Below are 21,943 nucleotides of genomic sequence, written 5' to 3'. Positions count from 1 at the left end.
TTTACGACTATGTCTTCGAAATTTAAAAGCATTATCACTTTACATAAAAAACTTGAATTGTGTCACTTAACACCTTGAAACTTAAATTGTCTAACTAGTTCCCAGAAACTCAAATTAGTCTTACTTTGTCCTATGTCGTCCAAGTTTGTTAACGAACCTGTTAAAATTTCTGACATGGCAAAAAAAGTTCTGATCAATCTATTAGAAATGAGTTTACCCTAATCCTAAACCTATATAGTTCTTATCAACATTGATCATGCAATTGGGAACTTGTTAATTGTATCTTTCTTGGTGCTAGGATCAAGAAAAGGGTACTTATATTATCAGGAATTAGAGTTGGTAACGAGTAACATGCATCATGCATGAGCAAATACTTGCCTCGACATGACGCTATATATAATATGTAAATTCAAAACTATGATTGCGAATAAGCATAAATCCATCAAATCGAGTGTTTAATTATATTCAAAACATTCATCCTCGCATATATGCAGGGCATACGCATGGAAGAAATTTGCGGTTCATGCTTCTTCGGTATCTGACAATATGTTCTGTCCACACATGCTTGGAACCAAACATAAAGTTCCACGTGGCATGTAATCCACGTATCAAAAGTTGGTGTACCAACAAATAATATAACGATCGAAATACTTTAGGGTTTCATTATTGAGGAGCCAACATTACAACTCCAAAATTGGTTAGCCTGCATTTTTATGAGTTGGAACTTGTAAAGTTGTAAATGCAACAGCCATAGAGGTACTTTACGTGTACGTAGCCGATGTTTGTGTGTGTATAGGTCCAGTTTCTTGGTAGAGATTACACTCTACTCTTTAGAGAGTGGAATACATATATAGCGTAGTACTATCGTATTGTTCGTATGGTGACCAAGTATAGCCTACATTACCAATAGTTATGTGTTTTTGCCCTTTTTTTTGGCTCTAGATGCTATAAGGGCTGTTATATAAACGATACATGATTATCACAAAATGAGCGTTCTGTCAATCTCTCGTATGTGGACAACGAAGCGAAATCCCTCATAAGAATGAACTTGTATATATATTCAATGTATATTTCAAATTTTGATTCATGCATGAGATTGGGGTCTGCCCTGTTTGCTTAGGCATGCAAATAAACATTAATTTCCATCGAGAAAGATCCCCGCGGCCACCAAGATATCTATCTTAATTTAATCATAGTTCTCGCATTTTAGTCCATGGTTTTGGAACTAGATCATTTCCAGACTTTACTGTTCAAAGCTTAAAGATCGTAAACTTGAGCTTTTAGTTTGTGTGAAAAAGAGATCATAACTCTTAATTTGTGTAAGGTGTAATAACAAAATAAGTTAATAAGGACAGTTAAATTCAACTTTAATGACCCAAATTACCTGATTCTTAGGTTCGGACAATGAAATTCGGAAAATACCGATTTCTATGGTTTTTCATGGCGGTTTGTCCTTGTAAGTTGTGATTCTCTTAACGGTTGACCCATACTTTGATTTTTATTTTTTAATTGTTTGGTGAACTGTTTAATTAGAACTTTGACATTGCATGCATGGATCAATATTTGGAGGGAACTTGTCAATCTCTCCCGGTTGGTGCGTGGCAACGTGGGTGTACATATTTATCATCGAAAAGGCCTCCCTTTCCCCTTGCTAGCTAACTTGGCACATGCATGGTGCCTTATATTAGTCCATAAATTGCCTGCCGACATCGATTAAATTATATATAAATATGTATTAGGTTTGTTGGTAGAGAAAATTATGTATGTGATAATCATCTGTACAAGTGTGCATGTATAGTTTTATGTTTATTTTCTCCTTCCATTGATGCGTCCGGGCCGACAATTGATGAACTAACCTTTAAGTAATTAATGGCTTCATACTATGTACAATCATCATTCAAATTATAGATGAGGGTTGGGCCTTTAAGTAATTAATGGCTTCATACTATGTACAATCATCATTCAAATTATAGATGAGGGTTGGATATGTTAGACATGACGACGTATTTTTTCAGCACTCATGTTCGAATCACTCTTTTTAGAAAATTTGAAGAATAATATACATATAAAATCGTATGATGAGGTGTAGATCTTGGTTTAGTCCAGTTTGTTATAGTAATATGCTTCATTCTTTGCACTCAAGTTTGAATATTCATTCCAATAATTTGAATAAAATTTATATAATTATAGTATTATTTGTTAAAATTTTGATATAATAAAGGTAAATTAAGATCAATTAAAAGTTTGATTTCGTATAAAGTAATAAAATAAAGAAGAGCTAAAATTATGTCTTATATAAATATCCACACCCGAAACTTCTAATTCATTTCATACAAAAATAATTAAGTTTCCATTGATTAATCTACCAAGATTTAGAGAGATATGTCAACGGTCCAGTCCTAAACCCGTTAATTTTGTTTTCGACGTAATTAACCACATGTGCAACTCAATAAGAGTGAGATTTTATCACTATCGACCTCATCACCATTAAAAATAAAACCATGCAATATAAGTTATGTATCAATTAGTCATGTTTCAAATGTGAAACTCATTATTCAACATAGCCCAACTAGCACTTGTATAATGGGGTTATGAATATGGGTTTTTCTTGGACTACCAAGGTTAATGCTTCTGCATCATATATGACCTACACACGCACTAACAAAGGTGGATGCATTGTATACAAGTGAAAGTGATGAAAACATGTTGGCATTGGTACAATGTTAGCCCAATCAGTTGACTTTTGATGTAAAGACACACAAAATCTATCAATATCCATATCGAGAGAAGTACATTTGTAAGGCGTAGGCGACGGACAACATGCGAATATTCCTCAAATAACCCTTGTTGGTCTCAAAGAATGGAAGAAGCTAGGTTAACCGAAAGATGGTTATCGTAACCCTAATAATCTAGCTTATTAAACTCTTTACCACAACAGCCAAATTGAAGATGCACGAACCAAATTATAAGCCTTTAATCTTACGACTCTTATCTGTCAAGAAATGAGAAAAAGCATGAAAAACGTGAAGTGAAAACTACAAGTCCTACAACAAATCACAAGTGGGACATTTTAAGATTGTGATGATATGATATTGATGTGTTTGGAATTCTGGGACTGACCATTCATATAGTTCCACGGCTATTGGTCCTTTCTCGGATATATTTTAGTAACTAAAACTTGAGTGATCGAGTCTTTGAGGTGTGGCAATGGGTTGTGATTAGCTTTACTCATTTAAACGCGTCTCGTTCGGGCTAAATTATAAATCAAATTTGATCAACCCGCAAAAGGAGAGAAAAGTTATCAGTGTTATATATGTTTTTTTTGTAAAATATTTTTTTTTTTAACAAATGATATTATCTACACTAAGAGGGTGAGAGAGTGAGTTAAGTCTCACAATGGGCTAGCCATAATAATTTGGTTCAAATTCGTCTGTGACGAGAATTAAACCTAAGACCTCGCTTACAAGTGAAGAGGAATATCACTAAACCATAGTACATAGTGGCTTGTAAAACAATATTTTAAACTACTCAAATTTACGACTATAACTCAAATTCGGATATAATAGAGAGAGCATTGCCCTAATTAACTTATCACATTTGTGTGTTTTTTTAATTTATTATTTTTAAGGAAGGGCGAAGAGTTCGAAGCTATCATAATAATTTAAGAGAATATGGAGTTTCGAAGCCCATAAGCATGGGTAGAAAATAAACAGTCAACACCTTATTCTCTAAGATATTGAACTACACACATACTAATCGTTTACACATCATAACACATATGTTATGTTCAAGAACTTTTTAAATCGTGTAGTGTCTGAAATTATAATCATCATCTTTCTAGCTTGTGGTGTAGATCAAGTGTTAGATAGTTTTCCACCAAACTGGCTGATTGGATTGTATGATTGGGTCCATTTTGTACTGTATTGTTAATTGGTTAGCAGAAAGGAAAATGATCGCTTCGGACAAGTCGCCATTTTACATGGTCCAAAAATCATCAAGCAACCACAACTACATATTGTCAGACGCACTGATGGTACTTATGCTCCATTGAAGGAAATTCTCAATGAAATTGATCTCCTACAGTTAAATCGATTGACACAACGGAAAGTAGCTTAATTTTTTATACATACGTTTAAGGTTTATTATTTTTCGATTTGAGATTTATAGTCTCAATATTCGTGTCATTAGTAAAGTAATTCAATTACAAGCTTACTTGAAAGTGCTTCTTTAAATGTTAAAACACCTTTGGAAACCTAAAACACTTACAATAATTTTGATACGAATAACTTAAAGTATTTATAAATTATAAAAACACTTTTTAGTGCATTATTATGAAAAAAGACACATGTGATAAAGTGCTTCCAAGGTCATTTTTCAAAAAAGCACAAATTTTAGAGAATGCCATTAGACTTTCATCTAAAATAAAAGGTTTAAGCTTTTTAGGTAAAACCATGTTAACTTCCATCCATTATAAAGGAGTAAATAAGGGATGCAAGTTCTATCATAATAAACAACATATTCTTCATACTGTGACAAGTTTATGAACTAATACTCACAAATTTTGATCCGAAAACCAAAGCTCCAATTCAACCAAAGTTCAAACTCAAATGCTTCAATTTTCCCATATGAATAAAATGGCGACCCTAAGCCAACAAAACTCCTTGTTTTGCAAGAGTCGCTAGGAAAAGTAAAGCAAAGAGCCATTTTAGCGTAAGGTCTCCCTTTTTATTCATACGAGAAGTTGAAACATTTGAATTTGAACTTTGATCGAATTGAAGCTTTGGTCTTTAAACAATCTTTGAACTTGAGATCGTCCCTTCAATTTTCTCATATGAATAATTATAAAAAGAAATTGAATGGAACACCCTAATAATTCAATAATCAACCCTTCATTGGGATTGGAGAAGATCTGATGAAAAAATTCTGGTAATAGATACTACCTGTTGGCTGGAGACTCTAAGCACCAAATGTAAGTACACAAAATCCAGTTCAAATTTTCTGAAATTGGACCACAATTAATTGGGGGGTACATGCAGTCACATTAATTATTTGTGTAGCAAGAAATTAGTGTTGTTGGTAGGACCACAATTGTAAGGGTGTGTCTGATCAAGATCTGACGGCAAAAGAAGCTTTTGCAAGCTGATCAGCTACCACTACTGCGGTTATGTTGGCTCCTGATTTTGGATCACTCTAAAAGCTTACAGCTACCAATGGTCCTAAATTGTGCTGCATATTTGAACTAGTTAGTATAATATTGGACATGGCTGCAAGCTGCCCTCATGAATTTCTTCACTCTCAACTCAACCATCGGCCACTTAATATTATGGTTTAATGGTATTCCTATTCATTTGTATTCTCACTAAAGACGAATTTAAACCACATTATTGTTAGCCCATTATGAGGCTAAACACACCTCATACCTTTTAGTGTTGATAATATCGTTTGTTTAAAGAAAAAAAAAATCAACCACCGAACAATTATACATAAGGGAAGAGAGAGGAAGGCTAACAGGAATGAGGATGGACGTACTTATTTCCGTATTTAACAAATATTGGATGAAAATTTCAATTTTTGGTTAAATTTCCTAACAATATTCAACAGAAGAGTTTAAATTTTAATTTTCTTTGAACAATAGTTATCTCCCCAATGACCTATCCGCTGTCACCTCAGTACTATTAATCCGATGTGACCTTTTATTTTGTCTTAGGAATCTTTTCAAAATAAAGAAAAGCAAAAAAAAAAAAAAAAATCGATTTTGAAAAGAAAAAAGAATTCAATTGTTGGTAAAAACTGAACCTGACGTGAATCGAACACGCAACCTTCTGATCTGGAGTCAGACGCGCTACCATTGCGCCACAGATCCCTTGATGTGATTGTCACGGTTGAATAGTACAAGGTGTGAGGAATAGATTTTTATGGTTTTTTGCTTTTATGGTTTTTAATAAAAATGGGCCTGCGTTCGAATTTTAGATATGGGCTGGAGTTATACATGAGGAGGGGCCTAGGCCGAAACTACCCAAACCTAAATTCCAGCTTTGCCCTTTCAAATGTTCATTTTCGTACAAGCAATATTTGAGAAGTTGTCCAAATTAAAAGCTCGAATACAAAAATAAATACTCTTAATCACATAAGCTACAAATCCATTATTTTGCATCAAGACGTTCAAATTTTCATTTGCAATTTCACAATTCTTAACTTTGAATTGAAACAATCAAATACCTGTAGTTAAATACAAACGTAGATTCAGCTAGCTAGCCAAGACAATGTTCCTACCCTTCTGTACCCGAGTTTGAGTCTTACTCCCGTAGAATAGTTTAGAGGACAATATCGTATTGTTAAAATAAAATAGTGGTCTAACAGAAACTGTCATGAGTATTCAGTTAGCCTGTTCCTGTTAGGGCACATTAGCTTCATTGATCATGTCAGGGTACACAAAGAAAAGCTTCATTTAGCTCTTTATCAGTAACATAAACAAAGGCTACACAAAATGCTCAGTTGGGTATTCATTCTCATATCCATTGTAATCATAATACAATCTCTCCCCCTTTGTTATATCTCGATTCGCAATCAGTAAAACCCTAGACTCGCCATTGACATCAAATCTTACACACTTCAAGTTCTGCTTCTTCCTCCCGTCCCTGCACCATACCACAGTAACTTCAGTTGTCACATAGTTATTTACACATGAGGGCAGAATATTAGTTTTGGAACGGGGATAGCTTACGGTGTATGATTATTGATTCCGTTGATGAAGCGCGCAATGTTACCATGCTTGTAGGGACAAATGACAAGGCTTTTTGAAGGTGCAGCTGCTGAAAGCAATGTCATTGTGCTATCTCCATCGTCATTTTCGCGGTTCTTCAGATAATCCACATCTCCAACATATTCTGTGATTATTGTCAAATCCCTTATGTGTTTATCAGCCTCAACTGTGAATCTGTGAATGAATCATTAATACTGAATCAAGGAGTCCAGTTACATCAACTACAAGAGAGAATGTTTTGTTGGTTTGTAAACTCACCCTTCTTTAGGATCGAAAACAACCTCGAGGGGAGGACATTCTCCTCTCTCCATCATGCTTTTGCACAAATTCAACGTTTCAACATCTTCTTTCGACATAACCTGGAAGGCAACAATATCAGAAATGTACCTTTTGGATCACACTCAACTTAATAAGAAATTCGAATACAACATGCTAGAATTTCTCTTCAAGAATAATCAGGACACATCTATGAATTTAACATCATCCTCTTTTCGAGTGCCATACATTTGCAGACTCTTATTGACAAATTCTGCTAATGTACATTGTGTCCAGTTCAGGAACTTGTTCTAAAAATTTTATCGTTCCCATGTTCGGTATGGTAAGATGGAAACCACAGGGAAAATACTGGACATTGTCTACATGCTTTGGAAACTTTTAAGGAACATAACATTTAAAAAGAAACTTAGAAGCAGAATTTCGCCTCAAATAGAGCACACCTTACTAAGAGTAGATTTGGCAGAAAAACGTAAAAGTGCTTATGGATGATAGAAACTCTTTCCAAAGAAGCACTTGCTAAATTTCAACCTGTTTCTAATAAAAACACTTCCATCAGAATAAGCTCACGAGCAGAAGTGCTTCCTACAGAAGCACTCACACTAGACAAGTCATCAAACTGAAAAATAATATGCATCAAATCAGCAGAATCCCAGCAACTAATACAGGTCAAATGCATCAAACAACCTGTCCTAATCAGTTAATTAAACATTTTATTTGTGTTGGAAAAACCACTGTTGAAAATTTACCTGCATTCCTCCTCTCTCAAGAGCTGCACAATTGGCCCACCTGGGCGCCATTCCAGGAATATAAGTGAGCTCATTGCTGAACTCAGTCCCCGTTGCCATCAACGCCGTCGCCAGCGACGCCATCTGCTCCATTCTCCTCGTACAATCCTTGGTCGGAATAAAGGGCAACAATTTCCTCTTCTTCTTCGAGACCACCAAGCCGCTCGCCCGCCTTCGCCTCTTTCGACAATCTACAAACAAAAGAACAAAACTTTCAGAGGAACCCAGAATTAAAACAAGAAAATAAATCCTAATAAACTGATTTTTCATAGAATTTACCTTGATTTATCTTCTGGGGCGATTCTGCAAACCTCTGAATCCGAAAAAAATCGCTGATTTTGGTTTGGTGGAGAGGGAAAGCTGTAAAATCAAGATAAAATGGAATCGAATCAATCAATCAATCACATCCGAGAAAATTCAACATTTAGCTTCCAAAAATCCCAAAATTCAATCTGGGTCAGAATAATTAACGAAAACTAGGGGGGAATTGGGAAATTACATTTGGGTTTTTCGTCGTTGGAGCAGCAAGGGCCGAACCACTTTCCTTTCGGGACTTGAGCAAGGATGGGTCTCAGGCAAAACATGTGGTACCCTCTGTTGCAGCTGCGACCGTCGCACAGGAGGAGCTTCGCCGGAGAGTCACCGGACCCACATTCCTCGCAGGACACGTCCTCGTCGGATTCAGAATCGGATGCGCTGACGTACTCATCGTCCTCGACGATTTGAGCACGAGAAGGAGGCTTCGGGGCTTGTGTTCTTCTCCTCAACGCCACCATTCCCTTCGTTTTTTCCGGGTTCGGGCGAGCGAGGGCGTCGCGTTGTGTTATTTAACCAATGGGGAGATTTCCCGCCCTAATTTGGGTTCGCGGGAAATGAGGTTTGGCGCGCGAGCATGGGGTTGGTTTCTTAATTATTTGGCGCCACTGTTTCCTATCAGGGGTGGGCTTGGGCTGTAATATTTAAGCCTATAAAGTTGTGTGTTTTGGACCTTATTCCACCTTATTTCGGGGACTTTTAATTTGCTTTTTAGCCTCGTTTGACTTTTAATTTGTGCTAATATCCTCCTGTTGTCAATTCTGTCACAATTCTGTTAATTCAATCACGAGCAAAGGCACATACACCTAAAGAGCATTGATCACGTTAAACTAAACAATATCTAAAGAGCATTTTCTATGGTTTGGTGGTATTCCTCTTCACTTATACGTGAGATGTCTTAGGTTAAAATCTCGTAGATGACAAATTCGATACCAAATTAGGTTACCAATTGTGTGGCTTAGTTGAACTCCCCTCCCTGTGTAAAAATATCAATGTACTCTAAAAAAAAAATAAAAAAATAAAAAAAAAAGAAAAGAACAACAGAATGTGTCCGTTTGATAGCCTGTCCCTTCACTCTCATTCCACTCCGCCCGATGGGATTTACCTTCTTTACTTGTTCCACGTGAAAAGATTGTGCGTGCACAATATGTACCTTCGTTATGTATACGTATGTATTTGAGACATAAAATCAATGGCTTACAAAAGAAAATGTGAAAGTTATCCCACTAAAAAGGTGCTAACTATTTGTCCCCTTCCATCACTAGTGTACATACTATTGTTCTAAAAATCTCTACCTAGGCGTTCGACGGTTGATCACTGCTCTAATTAATCCAACAGGCGTTTGAAAATTAAAAAATGACGCCTAAACCTGCTTATTACTTTATAATTTATATGTTATTCTATTTTGTATTAATTTATGTATCACAATACAGTTATGTATTTTTAGCATACGCATACACTTATTATATGATGCATAATAAATTTACTAAAATCCGTCTAGTCCGCCTAAGCTATGCCTAGGCGCTAGACCACAGCTTACCGCCCGATTAGCGTCTACTGTCTTTTAGAACTTTGTTACATACCCAACATAAGTTCATCTGGCGCCCATATTGCAGCATCATTCACCTGAGCTGTCTGAATCAGGAATGATTTTAAAGTAGAATCAGTTGCTGTTCTTGATCACGATACTTATTGCACCAAAGTTTAGTATGAAGGTGTCAACTACCCTGGTCTTGGTGAAAATATTGTAAGAATAAGACTTAAAATTATATATTCCTTGAACAATGGCTATGAGTTTTCTGATAGACCCAACCCCATCCTGCATGTAACCCATTACTGACTATATATAGACAACAGGAAAGCAAGTAACACAACTCCTACAAAGCCATAACGTACAGTACCTGCAACGTTGTTGATGCAGTTTGTATCAATAAACAAGTGATGGTCATTTTGGCTACAAACAAAATGACTGAGAACTTCAGATCGAAAAATGAACCAAAAAACAAGTGATGATCAGACTATCCCCAAGTACAAACCTAGAAGAATAGTTTGTTGTTGTGGGTGGAACTCCATGCGAGCTCCTCACATTAGATCCTTGACTAAGGGTACGGACAACAGCCTTTGGAAGATCATCTTGCGAATAGACATTGGAACCAGAAAGGGACACCTGAAAGACCATGGTGAGCATAGGTATTTTCGTCATTATTTGTACTAGAAGAAGGGTGAGTGAAATCTTACTGCTTATTACAAGTAACAAAACATGGTAATTGAGATTGCAAAAAAATTGTTTCTTGTCACACCTCATCAGCTTGGACAGTGCGAATACGCTTCATCAGGTGCTCTGAATCAGCTGATTGATAATCCATCCCTGTAACACCTGTACGGGTCCGTGGGTGCTTCCAGAAAGCAGCTGCACTAGAAGGCTGCATCCAGGAGGAGCTGCTGCAACAGTAGGGGTGGCGCAAAGAAGGATTAGTGCTTCACATTCACCCAGCAATGGCAGCAGGAGATGGGAAGACAGCAGGTTGAAATGACTGCACAACGATAAATAGTCAACCATATCCAAAGTACCGTTAGAAATTGTTGCACTCTTTTATGCAGATGATTAGGTGCAACTTCCACCAGGGGCACCAATAGGAGAAAATGCGCCAGCCTTTGGAATTGGTCCTATAAGGGGACTATTTCATCCACCTACTCGCCTGAGTTCACTCATTTAACTCGGTCTCTGACTCCTTCAACTCGCTTGTCAACTCGGTTCCCGACTACGACGAGTCGAACGACTTATTTTATGAGTAAATTGAAGGTGATTGATGTCTACAATTTAAATGAGTAAATTGAAGGTGACAGCCATTGTGCACTAGGGTTTCATTGGCCCCGTACGTTGCCATTTATACTATTTTGATGTCTTCTTTTAATTTTTGTTTTGTATGTCTGTAAAATATTCATGCTGAACTGTTTCAAGTAATGTATGTTGTCATCCACATCAATTATCAAAACCCTAACAGAACATGCCCCCACTCTATTTTAGTGATTGATGATGATGCGCACCCATAGGTTATACCTTTCATTTTGTGGCCAAAACCCTTTCTGCCGAAAATGGAGAATATCCTCGTGTCTACAGTAGTTATCACGTGCGGTGACGTTTTATCATTGGAGGATCGATATATCCTCTTGTGTCTATATCACTTATCACATGTCATTCACATTCAAATATGTTTAATCATTCGGATCATATTCAATTTGTTGTTTTTAGCCTTCTCTTCCCGCCCCATAGTTTATAGTTTTCACTTGCTGCAATATATTTCTTGATGTCCCACAATTCATAGAAGTCAGCTTGATCAAGAAATATAGCTATTAATTTATGGGTTTGTTGGATGCTTAAGTGAAATTAGGGGACAAATTATCCTGAGTTAACGGCTTTAACGCACGAAAATCTTTTTCAATTTTCAAGGAGGGAATGTTACAAGCTTAGCAAACTTATCAAATTTTTGTGATGTGTTATAAAATAATGTAATGTGAAACAAACACAGGCCATATAATTTGGGATGATGCTAGAGATACTATATACTTGAATCATATTTTATAGATCACATAATGTGGCGGCTGAAAGTTGAAATTTTTTAAATCACTAAAGAAAGAATTCAATTATCAACCGTCATATTATATTATATGGTTAACAAAATATGGTCCGGAAATATTGCTCCCTAACATTTTCCAATAACTTGGTAAGGTTTGCTTTGTTAATTAATTATATTGTTTGGGTCCTCAAGTAATCCTTTAAATAAAGATTAATGTAACTTTTGGGTTGGGTAAACCAAGGCACCAAGGGTTGATATAATTGGTTAAGTGATTATTTAAAGGGAGTTTTAACGAAAAGTCTACGGTACTGCTCACTTTAACGAAAAATCACATTTTTACACTAAAAAGTCAATCCTGGTACTATTCACTTTACCCCTTATTTTGTCCTTATCATTAAAACTTAAAGTTTTCAAGCCATTTTCATTAGTTTTCCTTTATTTAAATTAATTAACTCAAAAGTGGGAGGAATATTTTAGCCACCTAAACACTACTACGTTACATTTTTCTCTCATATTATAAAACACGTATTTGTTTTTTAAGTAATATATCTCAAAAATAAAATGTATAAATTATGTCGCTCACACGTGAAATAATACATCAAGTAACAAATATTCTGAAAACAAATAAAAATTGTCCAAAAGTAGGCGTCAGGAAGCAATCCAAAAGTAGGTGTTAGGAAGGAAAACATGATATAGATGAAGATATATGGAAAAATCTTACAAGAACAAAAATACTGACTTTGATTCTAACTTTGGTCAAGAATCCATTTGGCGTGGAGGAAGCTTTATTTGCTCTTCAAAGCTTAATGGATAGGAACGTGGTTGAATTTTTGAATGTTTATTTGGGCCCCACGCGTTTGTTTTTCTATTGTAAGTGGGTCCACCTAAGTTGGACCAACCTAGAGAGAGAGGTTATTCTCGTAAAGATGGTGAGGTCCAAAAATGGAATGCTATTTCTGGTATTTAGATTCCAAATTTTCGCTTTAATTAGGAATGCTTTCTCTTTGTTTGTTGCATGCGTATGCAACCCTTTGCCATTGTTGAAACTTGAAAGCTTTTAGTATTCTACTAGTGAAGTTATATACATTTTTACGTTTCGGTAATACTAGGGAGACAAATTATTTAAATTATATTTTGTAAATCATATAACGTGATTGTTGATAATTGAATTATCTTGATTAATATGTTTATTTCATATTTGTGACATGTCACATGGTTTGCAAATTTGATTTAAAAAGTTGGTCTACCTAACATTATTCTTTACGTTTTTTGTCAACCAAAATAAAGTTAAGCATGTGTTTTTCTAATCCAAAACCACATGGAGTCCAACCAGAAAAAGAACAATATAAAGTTCGAATTGGTGTTTTTGTTTCTTCAAAACAAGTTATAGTACGAGAGGCTGAAATCAAAAATAAGACTTCGAGCACAAAGCTTTTAATCACATAACTAGTTGGTTTAATGACTTCGGTCTTTATTTAGCTGGAGGAGATTCTAAGTTCGACTCACAATTATGCGAAAACAATATTAGTCATAATAACTAGTGTGTTCAATACTAATTTGTAGCACAATTTAACAAATTGATGTAAAAATATCTTCATACATATCATATTATTAAAAAAACCACTTAAATTATTACAAGTAATATTCTATATTAATCTACACTAAAAGGAGATCTGCACTAAATTCCTAGTAGTTGATTTAAGTCTTCAAGCATGCTTCACTTCATTTCTCATGTAAATTTCTTATTAAGATGAGAAATGGAATGCAAATAGATTCCATTTTAGCTTTTTATCCGAACTAGTATGAAACATGAGTCATGCATCCGAAGTAGAATGAACATCATGAGTCATGCATAGGGGATAGGTAATAGGCCTTCATGGGAGTGTAGTGTGTAATTCCTATCAAATTTTCAAATCAAATAGTTGATGACAGACCAAAGGATATGAACGAACGACATGCCGTATGAAGCAATGGGCAGGCTTGAATCGATTGCAAGAAATGGTAACCCTATATAAACATTATTTATTCTTTTACGCACTTTAATAGAATCCGACAACAACTAAATTAATTATTTTCATGCATAAGAATACTAGATTACAATCAACCAATATTTATCAAACTTGAAAAAGAGTCAAAAGAAATGACACGATTCTCTTATTTTTATTTCTTGAACTGATAGATCTATAAATCGGGATTGTAATGCATATATTAATCAAACAAAAATAATGTAAGATTATAATTAAAAAAATATGTAGTTATTATTTCTCTTAAATTAGTAAAGCAGCATTTTGTGACTAATGAGAAGAATTAACAAGGCAAGAGAATAAGAGCAATTAATGCTATACTTACCATCTAATTATATCATAATCTGTACTATCTTTCTAAAAATTATAATTCACAAACTAAACATATATTATGAAGAAATGATAGTCGTTTGATTAGATATCGCTACTGCAGAAATCCAAAAATTCTCTCGTGACGTACGGAAAGACACCGCCACATGCGCGCGCCCCTTCCCCAACTGCTTGCTTTTCAGTTGCATTGTTTTTTTTTTTTTTTTTTTTTCCAGTTATTCGTTATTTAATTGATTCGATGGGATGGAAGTATGGATTCAAATGGAAACACCAGCGCAAAACCCTAAATATTCTCTCTCCTTCTTCGTCATCGTCGACACGTTCGCCACCACATGAGGTCTCCTCTGGTGGAAACCTCTCGGCTCCTGTAACGTGTCCACTGCCTCCGTTCGCCTTCTGCAGTCGCTTGCCGCCGTCACCATTTTTGCAAAATCCCAGCGCCAGCTACCGCACCAGTTTTCTTGACATGTTTGGATTATATGCGTTATATAACTTATATTGACTAAGACCCTAAATCATGTCGTGTTCGGTATAGGGCAAATTCTGTAGGTGGCGCCATACGTATATTTATTTTATCTTTCACACGTTTATTAATTTTGAGTCTTCAAATTAAATGAATTTAAAAAAAAATTAATGAATAAAATTTAACAAAGATGTGTGAAAAGTAAAAAAAAAAAAAAAGTGTAAATAGGATAACCTATTCAATTACATGCGGTGTTCTAAACCTTTCGTAATGTTTTTTAACTTGCAATATTACATTTTAATGTAGCACTTTCTTCAAGTGTTAACTAAGTTGCTTATAAGTTCTTCTCGTATGTATTTTAGTTGGCATGCTTGTTTTAATTAATTCTCAACATTATAGAGACACTTACAAGCGTCCACTCTATATATTGTCGATAAAACATGTAACAATAGTTTACAAATATCTCCAATATTGTTGTCTGTGGTACTGTTTTCATTCCTTCGATATGCAGATGTAATACCCCGTAATTAAAAAAAAAAAAAAGGTTATATATATATATGTGTGTGTGTGTGTGGGGATAATTATTTTTATGTAATGATCTTATAAGATTTATTTTATGCAAGAACCTACTTTCGATATGTGAAATCATTTTTGCTACAAATTATTTCAAAAACTAACTAGTAGTATTTCATGTTCATATGTAATTAGAGATATTTTTAGTTTGAATTGGAGAACGGGATTATGATGAGTTTGGCTTGATAATTTTACCAAATAAGAGTGAGTTGGCAAGTTTGTAATCATTAGGAATCTAAGAGTTAAATGTTTGGTGATGATTCATCCCCTCCAAAATTGGAGAGGTGAGATTCATATTCCTTAGACTTTGAACGTGGCTTTTGAGTATTTATCCACATGCATGGGAATGATTGCTTCCAATTACAAGATGTCCAAGTGTTGCAAAACAAAGTGAAACGTGTCCTTAAGGCTTAATGGAGGATTCCATTTCTTCATCCATAAAAGCAGAGGGAGGAGAGAAACAGGGGAAGAACAACACACACCACCAACAACAACACACGGGGAAAAAGAAACAAAACCTCCTCTTCTTCATAGACCACTCTTCCCACCATTCTTTTCTTTTACCTTATGTAAAGGCTCTATGCCATCTTCATTGTATTTTTTTTTGTAAATCTCTCTTACATAGTGAAAACATAAATGCATATGCAACCCTAGTGGACATAGCCAAATTGGTGAACCACTTAAATCTCCATGTTCCTTTGTCCAATTGCAATAATTTGAGTTGAGCAAACCATTTAAACACTAAGTTATTAAATAGAAACATAATGGAAAAGGAGGATCGACAAAATGAAGAAATGGTACCATATTGCTTCTCATTTACATTAAAGATTATTATTTTGTTTATATTACTCTTGTTACTAATCAATTTAATTTATGTTGAAGCTTACAGGCTTGGTAAAGGAAATGTGAGTATTGATATCTATGTGAACATGACATATATATATATATATATATATATATATATATATATATATATATATATATGCATTGCAAAGCAAGAAAAAAAGTTGTGTTGAGTTTGTAAAGTGTTTGCGTTGCGAGGACATTCAAGGGCTGAAGTTTGCCTTGAATATAAAATAATAAACCTTGTATATGTCAGGCGTAGGGTGCAGGGCTTGAATATACAAATTGGTTGATTATAAAATAATGAAATCTTGTATATGTTAGGCATCAGGGGAAGGGCTTGAATATACAATTGGGCTTCGGGGGAAGTGCCTGTTTAATAAAGTGGAAACTGAGAGTTTAATTACAAAAATTGGTTTAAGGGATGAACATGAGTTAACTCGTATTCTAAGGTATTTGGAGCCAAATGGTATAAGCATGGTATGAGATGTGCAGACTTGGGTGCCTTAGAGCAACTCCAGCGTTGCAAATGCCCCATAGGGCAACTCATTATTGAATCCACCAAATGAACAGTAACGACTTTTAATGAACAGTAACTGCCTTTTGCATCTCCACCCCTAAACTGAATAATAGGCAATAAAATATTAGTATTTTTTCCTCACTCAATCCATCAGACATCCTCATCACCCTTTCCCTTTTTCCCCTTATTTGACCGATTCTTCCTTTCTCTCCCTCTCTCTATCTTTCTCTTTATTTCTTTCTTTCTTTTTTTCTTTCTATCACTCTCTTCCTTTTTCTTTCTTTATCTCCCTCTTTTCCAGCTCACTCTCATGAGCTCTCTTCCTCCTTCCTCTTCAAACCTTCAACAAATCAAGCTCAAAAATAATATTTTTGAAATACTTGGAACTTAAGGAACCCAACCATGGCCTTGCATGCGACACCGGTGCATGGTGCGAGGTCTTACCATTGAAGCCGAGAGCTTGAGCTCTCAATCTCGAACCCAGGTGACGTTTTTATCACTATCTTGTGTTCTTGATCTTTAAATCCTGTTGTGTTGCAATTCTTGTGGTTTAATTCGAGGGCTTAATTCCCTACATGCATCCCATTCTTTTTCCAGATTCCGACAAAGGAAAATGGACGAATTTGAGTCGGGTCACCCTGACGTCATCCACACGTCACATAGCCCTCAGGCTCTCGGGCCACCAATTCGAGCCGGGCCTCTCACTCGAGCTCCCCTCAGCCCACACGCCCGCATGGGCTGGAGATTGCAGCTGGGGCTATTAGGATGGGGAAGTCGTCGGTCCATCGGGCTAATTGTCCTTGTGGAGTTGCTCTTAGGTATGTGTTGACGGGATTAGAAGGGAGTGAGTACATTCATGCATCTCACTTGCATATATTTCATGCATTCGAAAGAATCGTTACAATTTAATTATTGTAGTTTTTGTTGTAAATTAATTTGTGCACTATAGTTATTCCATTGCGTATTCAACTTTCATCATGTAAGATTTTGTGATGTGATGTATTGTGTTTCAATTATTAATCAATTTTATTTCAATTTTTCCACCATATCTTTGTTGTAAAATTTATTTCCATAGCTAAAATATGGCTCACCTCACACCCTAGCTCATGAATAGTCTTTATTCGCGGGTCGGGGCATGATAGCAGTCTTGCAAAAAGTTGCAAGTAGCTAGCCAATACATATAGGTAAATAAAGAATTGAGATATTCTCCAGATTTTTGAGTCTAGGGAGCTTAAAAACTTGAAGATCTAGACCGTTAAAAAGAGAGATTAGGACTTTTGGTTTGTATAAGATGGACCAATGTCGTGAACTAATGAGAATCATAGAATTGAAATTAAGTGTCTGAATCTCTTAGTATGTGCTCTGATTCATCCTTCACGTTCAAGAAAGACAAACGGAAAAGTAAAAAGAAGAAATTTGGTAAACACAGAGAGGTAATTATGCAGTGCGGGAAAATTCATCCCTAGCTACCTTATTCTCTAGTGGTCAGAAAGAACCCACCAAAGTGTAAAGGGCATACGCACAGTAGATAGACTGAAATGGATTTAGATCATCACATCTTAGCCATTCTTTGTACATTGCGCGGTTAGAAATTATTTGATTTGTTTTATTTAAAATTAAACACAAATAGTACCTGACGAAAATTGATCGAACAATGTACAATGAACGGATAGGATGTGAGGATCCCTAGGATCCCCACAAAAAGAATCCGAAAAAGATCCTCATCCGATAGAAATAGATATAGATATATATATATATATATATATATATATATATATATATATATTTATTTATTTATAGACTCCCACACGAAGGATGAATAACGATAGGAAAAAGAATTTATATTCTACTAAACTAATTATGTGCATGTACACATTATTCTCAAATGTACGTACATGAACAGTAACTCAACGAAGGTTGTCTCAGTTGGTAAAGTCACTGTCTTGTGTGTCTCTGCCCAAGGTTTGAGTTTCCCTGTCAACAATCTCCGTTGGTGCGTGATATGTAAATTCCTACGTAAATGCATATAATGCTAATGGTAGTTGACAGTTAAGAGCATATGACGCTGGTGATGAGAATAACCAATCTCTCCCAAACTTTTTATTACAAAAAAAATGATTTATATACACACCTCTTCTCTTTCAGGCACGTTTGTTTTCCTTTGATTTTGATTTTTTTTATTTTATTCAATTCAAAAATAAAAATAAATATAAACGTGCATAAAAAATAGTGTGTGAATATTGTTCTCATGTATACACACCATGATAACGAAAGCAGTAAAAGACGAAACTACCCTACCGTCTCTCTCCTCTGTCTTCTCTCTCTCACACATATAGTTGGCCAACACATGGAACCGCACCACATGTACCATCATCTCTTTCAGCATAGTGCTTCATCTTTGCCTTTAAGACTATCTGGGCTTCAAAAGTGGGTGGTTTTTCCTCTCTCAAAAGACTCCACATAGCTTTTTTTCTCTTCCCTTTTCTCCTCGTTAATCCATGGACACAGCTCACTGGCCACAGGTAAAGCGAAAACCTTTTCTTTTTTTCCTCTATGAAATCATGAAATTATCATCTAGGGTTGAGTTTTTCAAAGTTAATATTTAGAAGAAATATCTTAGCTTAATAGCTTTGGGTTTGGAAAATTATCTTCCTTCATATATAAGTTCGTTTTATAGTTTTATTAATTTGCTTTTCTTCTTTCCACTAATAGTGGCTGAATTTATATTGTTGTATCTTCCAAAGGTCTTTCATTTTTTTGTCCTGAAAATTTAAAGTACTGCACTTTTTCTTTTCTTTTTCTTCTTCCCATCATCTGATAAAGTAGGTTGCTTTCTTTCCCTTTACTTTCTTCTCTCCATCTTTGTCTTAATTTTCTCGGAGTGAACATATATACTCTTTTTCTGTGGGTTTTCGATCACCAAAGTTATGGCCTTTTCTTGTCGCTCTTTTTTTTTTTCTTTTTTCTTTTTTTTTTTGGGTTTATTTTTATATATTTTTTTCAGGGTATTGGAGTGGTTAACTCCATGGAAGATTTTTCTTCTACAAGGTCAATCACAGAGAGAAGGGCAAGGCCTCAAAAGGATCAAGCTTTGAATTGTCCAAGGTGCAATTCCACCACCACAAAATTCTGTTATTACAACAATTACAGCCTCTCTCAGCCAAGATACTTTTGCAAGACTTGTAGAAGGTATTGGACTGAAGGTGGATCTCTGAGAAATGTTCCGGTGGGTGGAGGGTCACGGAAGAACAACAAGAGATCAAATAATTCCGATTCATCATCACCGTCCACGTCTTCAGCGAAGAAGGTTGCTCATGATCGTGATCACCATCTGACCCCACAAAGTAATTTTCCTTCTCAGTCTGCTTCTCAAAACCCTAATAAGATCCACTTCCAAGGTCAAGATCTCAACCTTGCATACCCACCAGCTGATCAGGAACATGACAACAATAATATTACCGAACTACCCTTTAGTATTGAGTCTATTGACAACAGAACCTACCACCACCAAAACCCTAGCTCCTCAGCCACTACTACTACATCTCATCATTTCTCATCGGCTATGGAACTGCTCAAAAGTACTGGGATTGCATCAAGGGGCCTGACTTCTTTCGTGCCGATGGCGGCGGTGGAGGTGCCGGATCATTCGAGTAATATCACAATGTTTTCATCTGGGTTTCCTATGCAAGAGTTTAAGCCAAGTCGGCTTAGTTTTTCTCTAGATGGGTTTGAGAGTGCTGGATTTGGTGGCTGTCTTCAAGGGGTGCAAGAGACTACTAATACAAATCATGCAAGGCTTTTGTTTCCTACTGCTCAGGATTTGAAGCAGCAGATTCCGAGCTCTACTACTACTGCTGCTGATTTTGATCAGCACAATAATAGAGGAGGAGGAGATTCCGGTGGTGGGTATTTGAATGGAATGTTAGGTGGAGGATCATGGTAATTCAATTCCCATAAAAGAAACCAAAAAAGTAGTGATCTAGAAGAAAGATTGGTATTTGGTTTTGTTTTTCTTCATTTGCTTGGATGGCTTGTTTGGAATTGGAGTTGATAACGAACAAAGTAATAGGGTACATGAGTTTTTCTTCCCCGTTTTCATCATCAGTGTTAATTATACTTGATCTTCCTTGTTCTTTCTCTCTCTCGGTTTTCTAGTATGCTTAGGACATCCTGTACACCGGAGCATAGTAGAATTTTCGCTCATTCTCACCCTCCTTATTATTTTTTTTCCCCTTATTTGGTCTTTAATCAATGTGCATGTTTGAAAATTTATTATTGGTTTTGCTTCAAAAGGGTGTCTCATGAATCATGAGGAATTCTTTACATATATTCATGAAAAGGTCAAGGAAGTCCCCTGTTAGGGTTTCATAACGCAGAGAAATTACAAGATTACTCTTATAGAGATTACTTCTTGATCATCTACCACGGCAGCGTACGATGCAGTTCTTTAGGATTTCCTGCTGAAATTCAATGATTTATTTTCATTATGTTTTCGGTTGGCTTAGCTAACAAGTATCGGTAATTAATTTGTCAATTAAGTTGTGTGCACAGAGATTAATGACTTATTTTATATGTTTACTTTAGTAGTTAACACTTGGATTTGTGGGTTGATTGTGTACGTATCTAGAGAGTGTATTAGCAGTTGAGGTTGGATTATTTATTGGTTAAGTAATATTAAAGGTGAGTTTTTAATGATGGCTGTCAATCCTTTATTAGCAAAAGTTTCTTCTTTTTGCTTGGCAACAGATGAGAAATGTCAGGTCTTTTCAGCAGCATCTGCGCCTTTGAGATTCTTCCACCCATTAACTCCACCACCCCCCACCTCCCTCCTGCCCTTCATGAAATCTTCATCATCACCCACACAAGGAGATGATTTTTCAAGAACAATGAGTAGGTATGCAAGACCCAAACATTATTTATTTTATTAAATACTATAAACCCTAAGCAAATCTGGGTCTGCCGTCAACAATATAAATTAGAGAACTCTGTGCTTTTAGGAACTTCATTTTTTACGGTAAAAAAAGTGAGACGACAGATCTAAGGCTCATGTATAATATAAGACTACCTTTGCATCTAAGAAAACATGAAAAAAAAGGGGTGAATATGTAAGAAGTCTGTTATATGATGAATGCATAGTTCGGTGGTCCTGCACCTATTTTCAAAGAGCTCTCGAACCCCTTGACTAACTTGCACTCCCTTCGTTATTGACCGAAAAAAAAAGGAATTTGCAGTACTCCCCTTATTGGCTAAGAAAAGTTTTTCAAATTGCGGATGCTTCATGTATCATAAAATAAGTAGAATAATACAAAAAACTATAGTGTTTTCTCCACTTATAGTATCACGTAGAGTACTGCTTAAATATCTGACACTTAAATCTCTCATTGGCTATGGAGGGCCACCACAAACATTCCCATCCGTCGGTCACCATGCTAGGGAATAATCTTGTCCACTCTACAAAATCCTCCCAGATGTA

At 35.7% G+C, this 21,943-nt stretch overlaps 2 protein-coding genes and 1 non-coding gene across 6 annotated transcripts; 1 reads left to right on the top strand and 2 right to left on the bottom strand.

Annotated features, from left to right (window-relative positions):
• Positions 1 to 5,791: 5,791 nt before the first annotated feature.
• Positions 5,792 to 5,863, bottom strand: TRNAW-CCA (transfer RNA tryptophan (anticodon CCA)). The gene has a single exon. It is a non-coding gene; the product is annotated as a tRNA-Trp (tRNA).
• Positions 5,864 to 6,332: 469 nt separating this feature from the next.
• Positions 6,333 to 10,930, bottom strand: LOC137719423 (histone-lysine N-methyltransferase ATXR6). Of its 4 annotated transcripts, none has more exons than XM_088690819.1 (8): positions 10,440 to 10,930; positions 10,176 to 10,306; positions 8,324 to 10,040; positions 8,104 to 8,184; positions 7,786 to 8,015; positions 7,022 to 7,122; positions 6,725 to 6,937; positions 6,333 to 6,638 (listed from the first exon to the last, which is right to left on the bottom strand). In XM_088690819.1, exons 3-8 carry the CDS (start codon positions 8,598 to 8,600, stop codon positions 6,479 to 6,481), a joined length of 1,062 nt encoding a protein of 353 aa, XP_088546945.1. In that variant the 5' UTR covers positions 8,601 to 10,040; positions 10,176 to 10,306; positions 10,440 to 10,930; the 3' UTR covers positions 6,333 to 6,478. The 4 variants fall into 4 exon arrangements, with proteins under 4 accessions (XP_088546945.1, XP_088546948.1, XP_088546955.1 ...); XM_088690822.1 differs by having other exon boundaries at positions 8,324 to 10,306; positions 10,440 to 10,581; positions 10,711 to 10,930; XM_088690829.1 differs by having other exon boundaries at positions 8,324 to 10,306; positions 10,440 to 10,578; positions 10,711 to 10,930.
• Positions 10,931 to 18,813: 7,883 nt separating this feature from the next.
• Positions 18,814 to 20,742, top strand: LOC137721100 (dof zinc finger protein 1-like). The gene is made up of 2 exons (XM_068460215.2): positions 18,814 to 18,992; positions 19,475 to 20,742. The coding sequence occupies exons 1-2, from the start codon at positions 18,969 to 18,971 to the stop codon at positions 20,411 to 20,413; spliced, it is 963 nt and encodes a 320-aa protein (XP_068316316.1). The 5' UTR covers positions 18,814 to 18,968; the 3' UTR covers positions 20,414 to 20,742.
• Positions 20,743 to 21,943: the final 1,201 nt, after the last annotated feature.

This window comes from Pyrus communis, chromosome 1 (assembly GCF_041283825.1).
Source record: "Pyrus communis isolate YQ-2024b chromosome 1, ASM4128382v1, whole genome shotgun sequence".
Taxonomy (NCBI): domain Eukaryota; kingdom Viridiplantae; phylum Streptophyta; class Magnoliopsida; order Rosales; family Rosaceae; genus Pyrus; species Pyrus communis.
The sequence above is the reverse complement of the archived record's forward strand: the minus strand, read 5'-3'. Positions and strand labels throughout refer to the sequence as shown.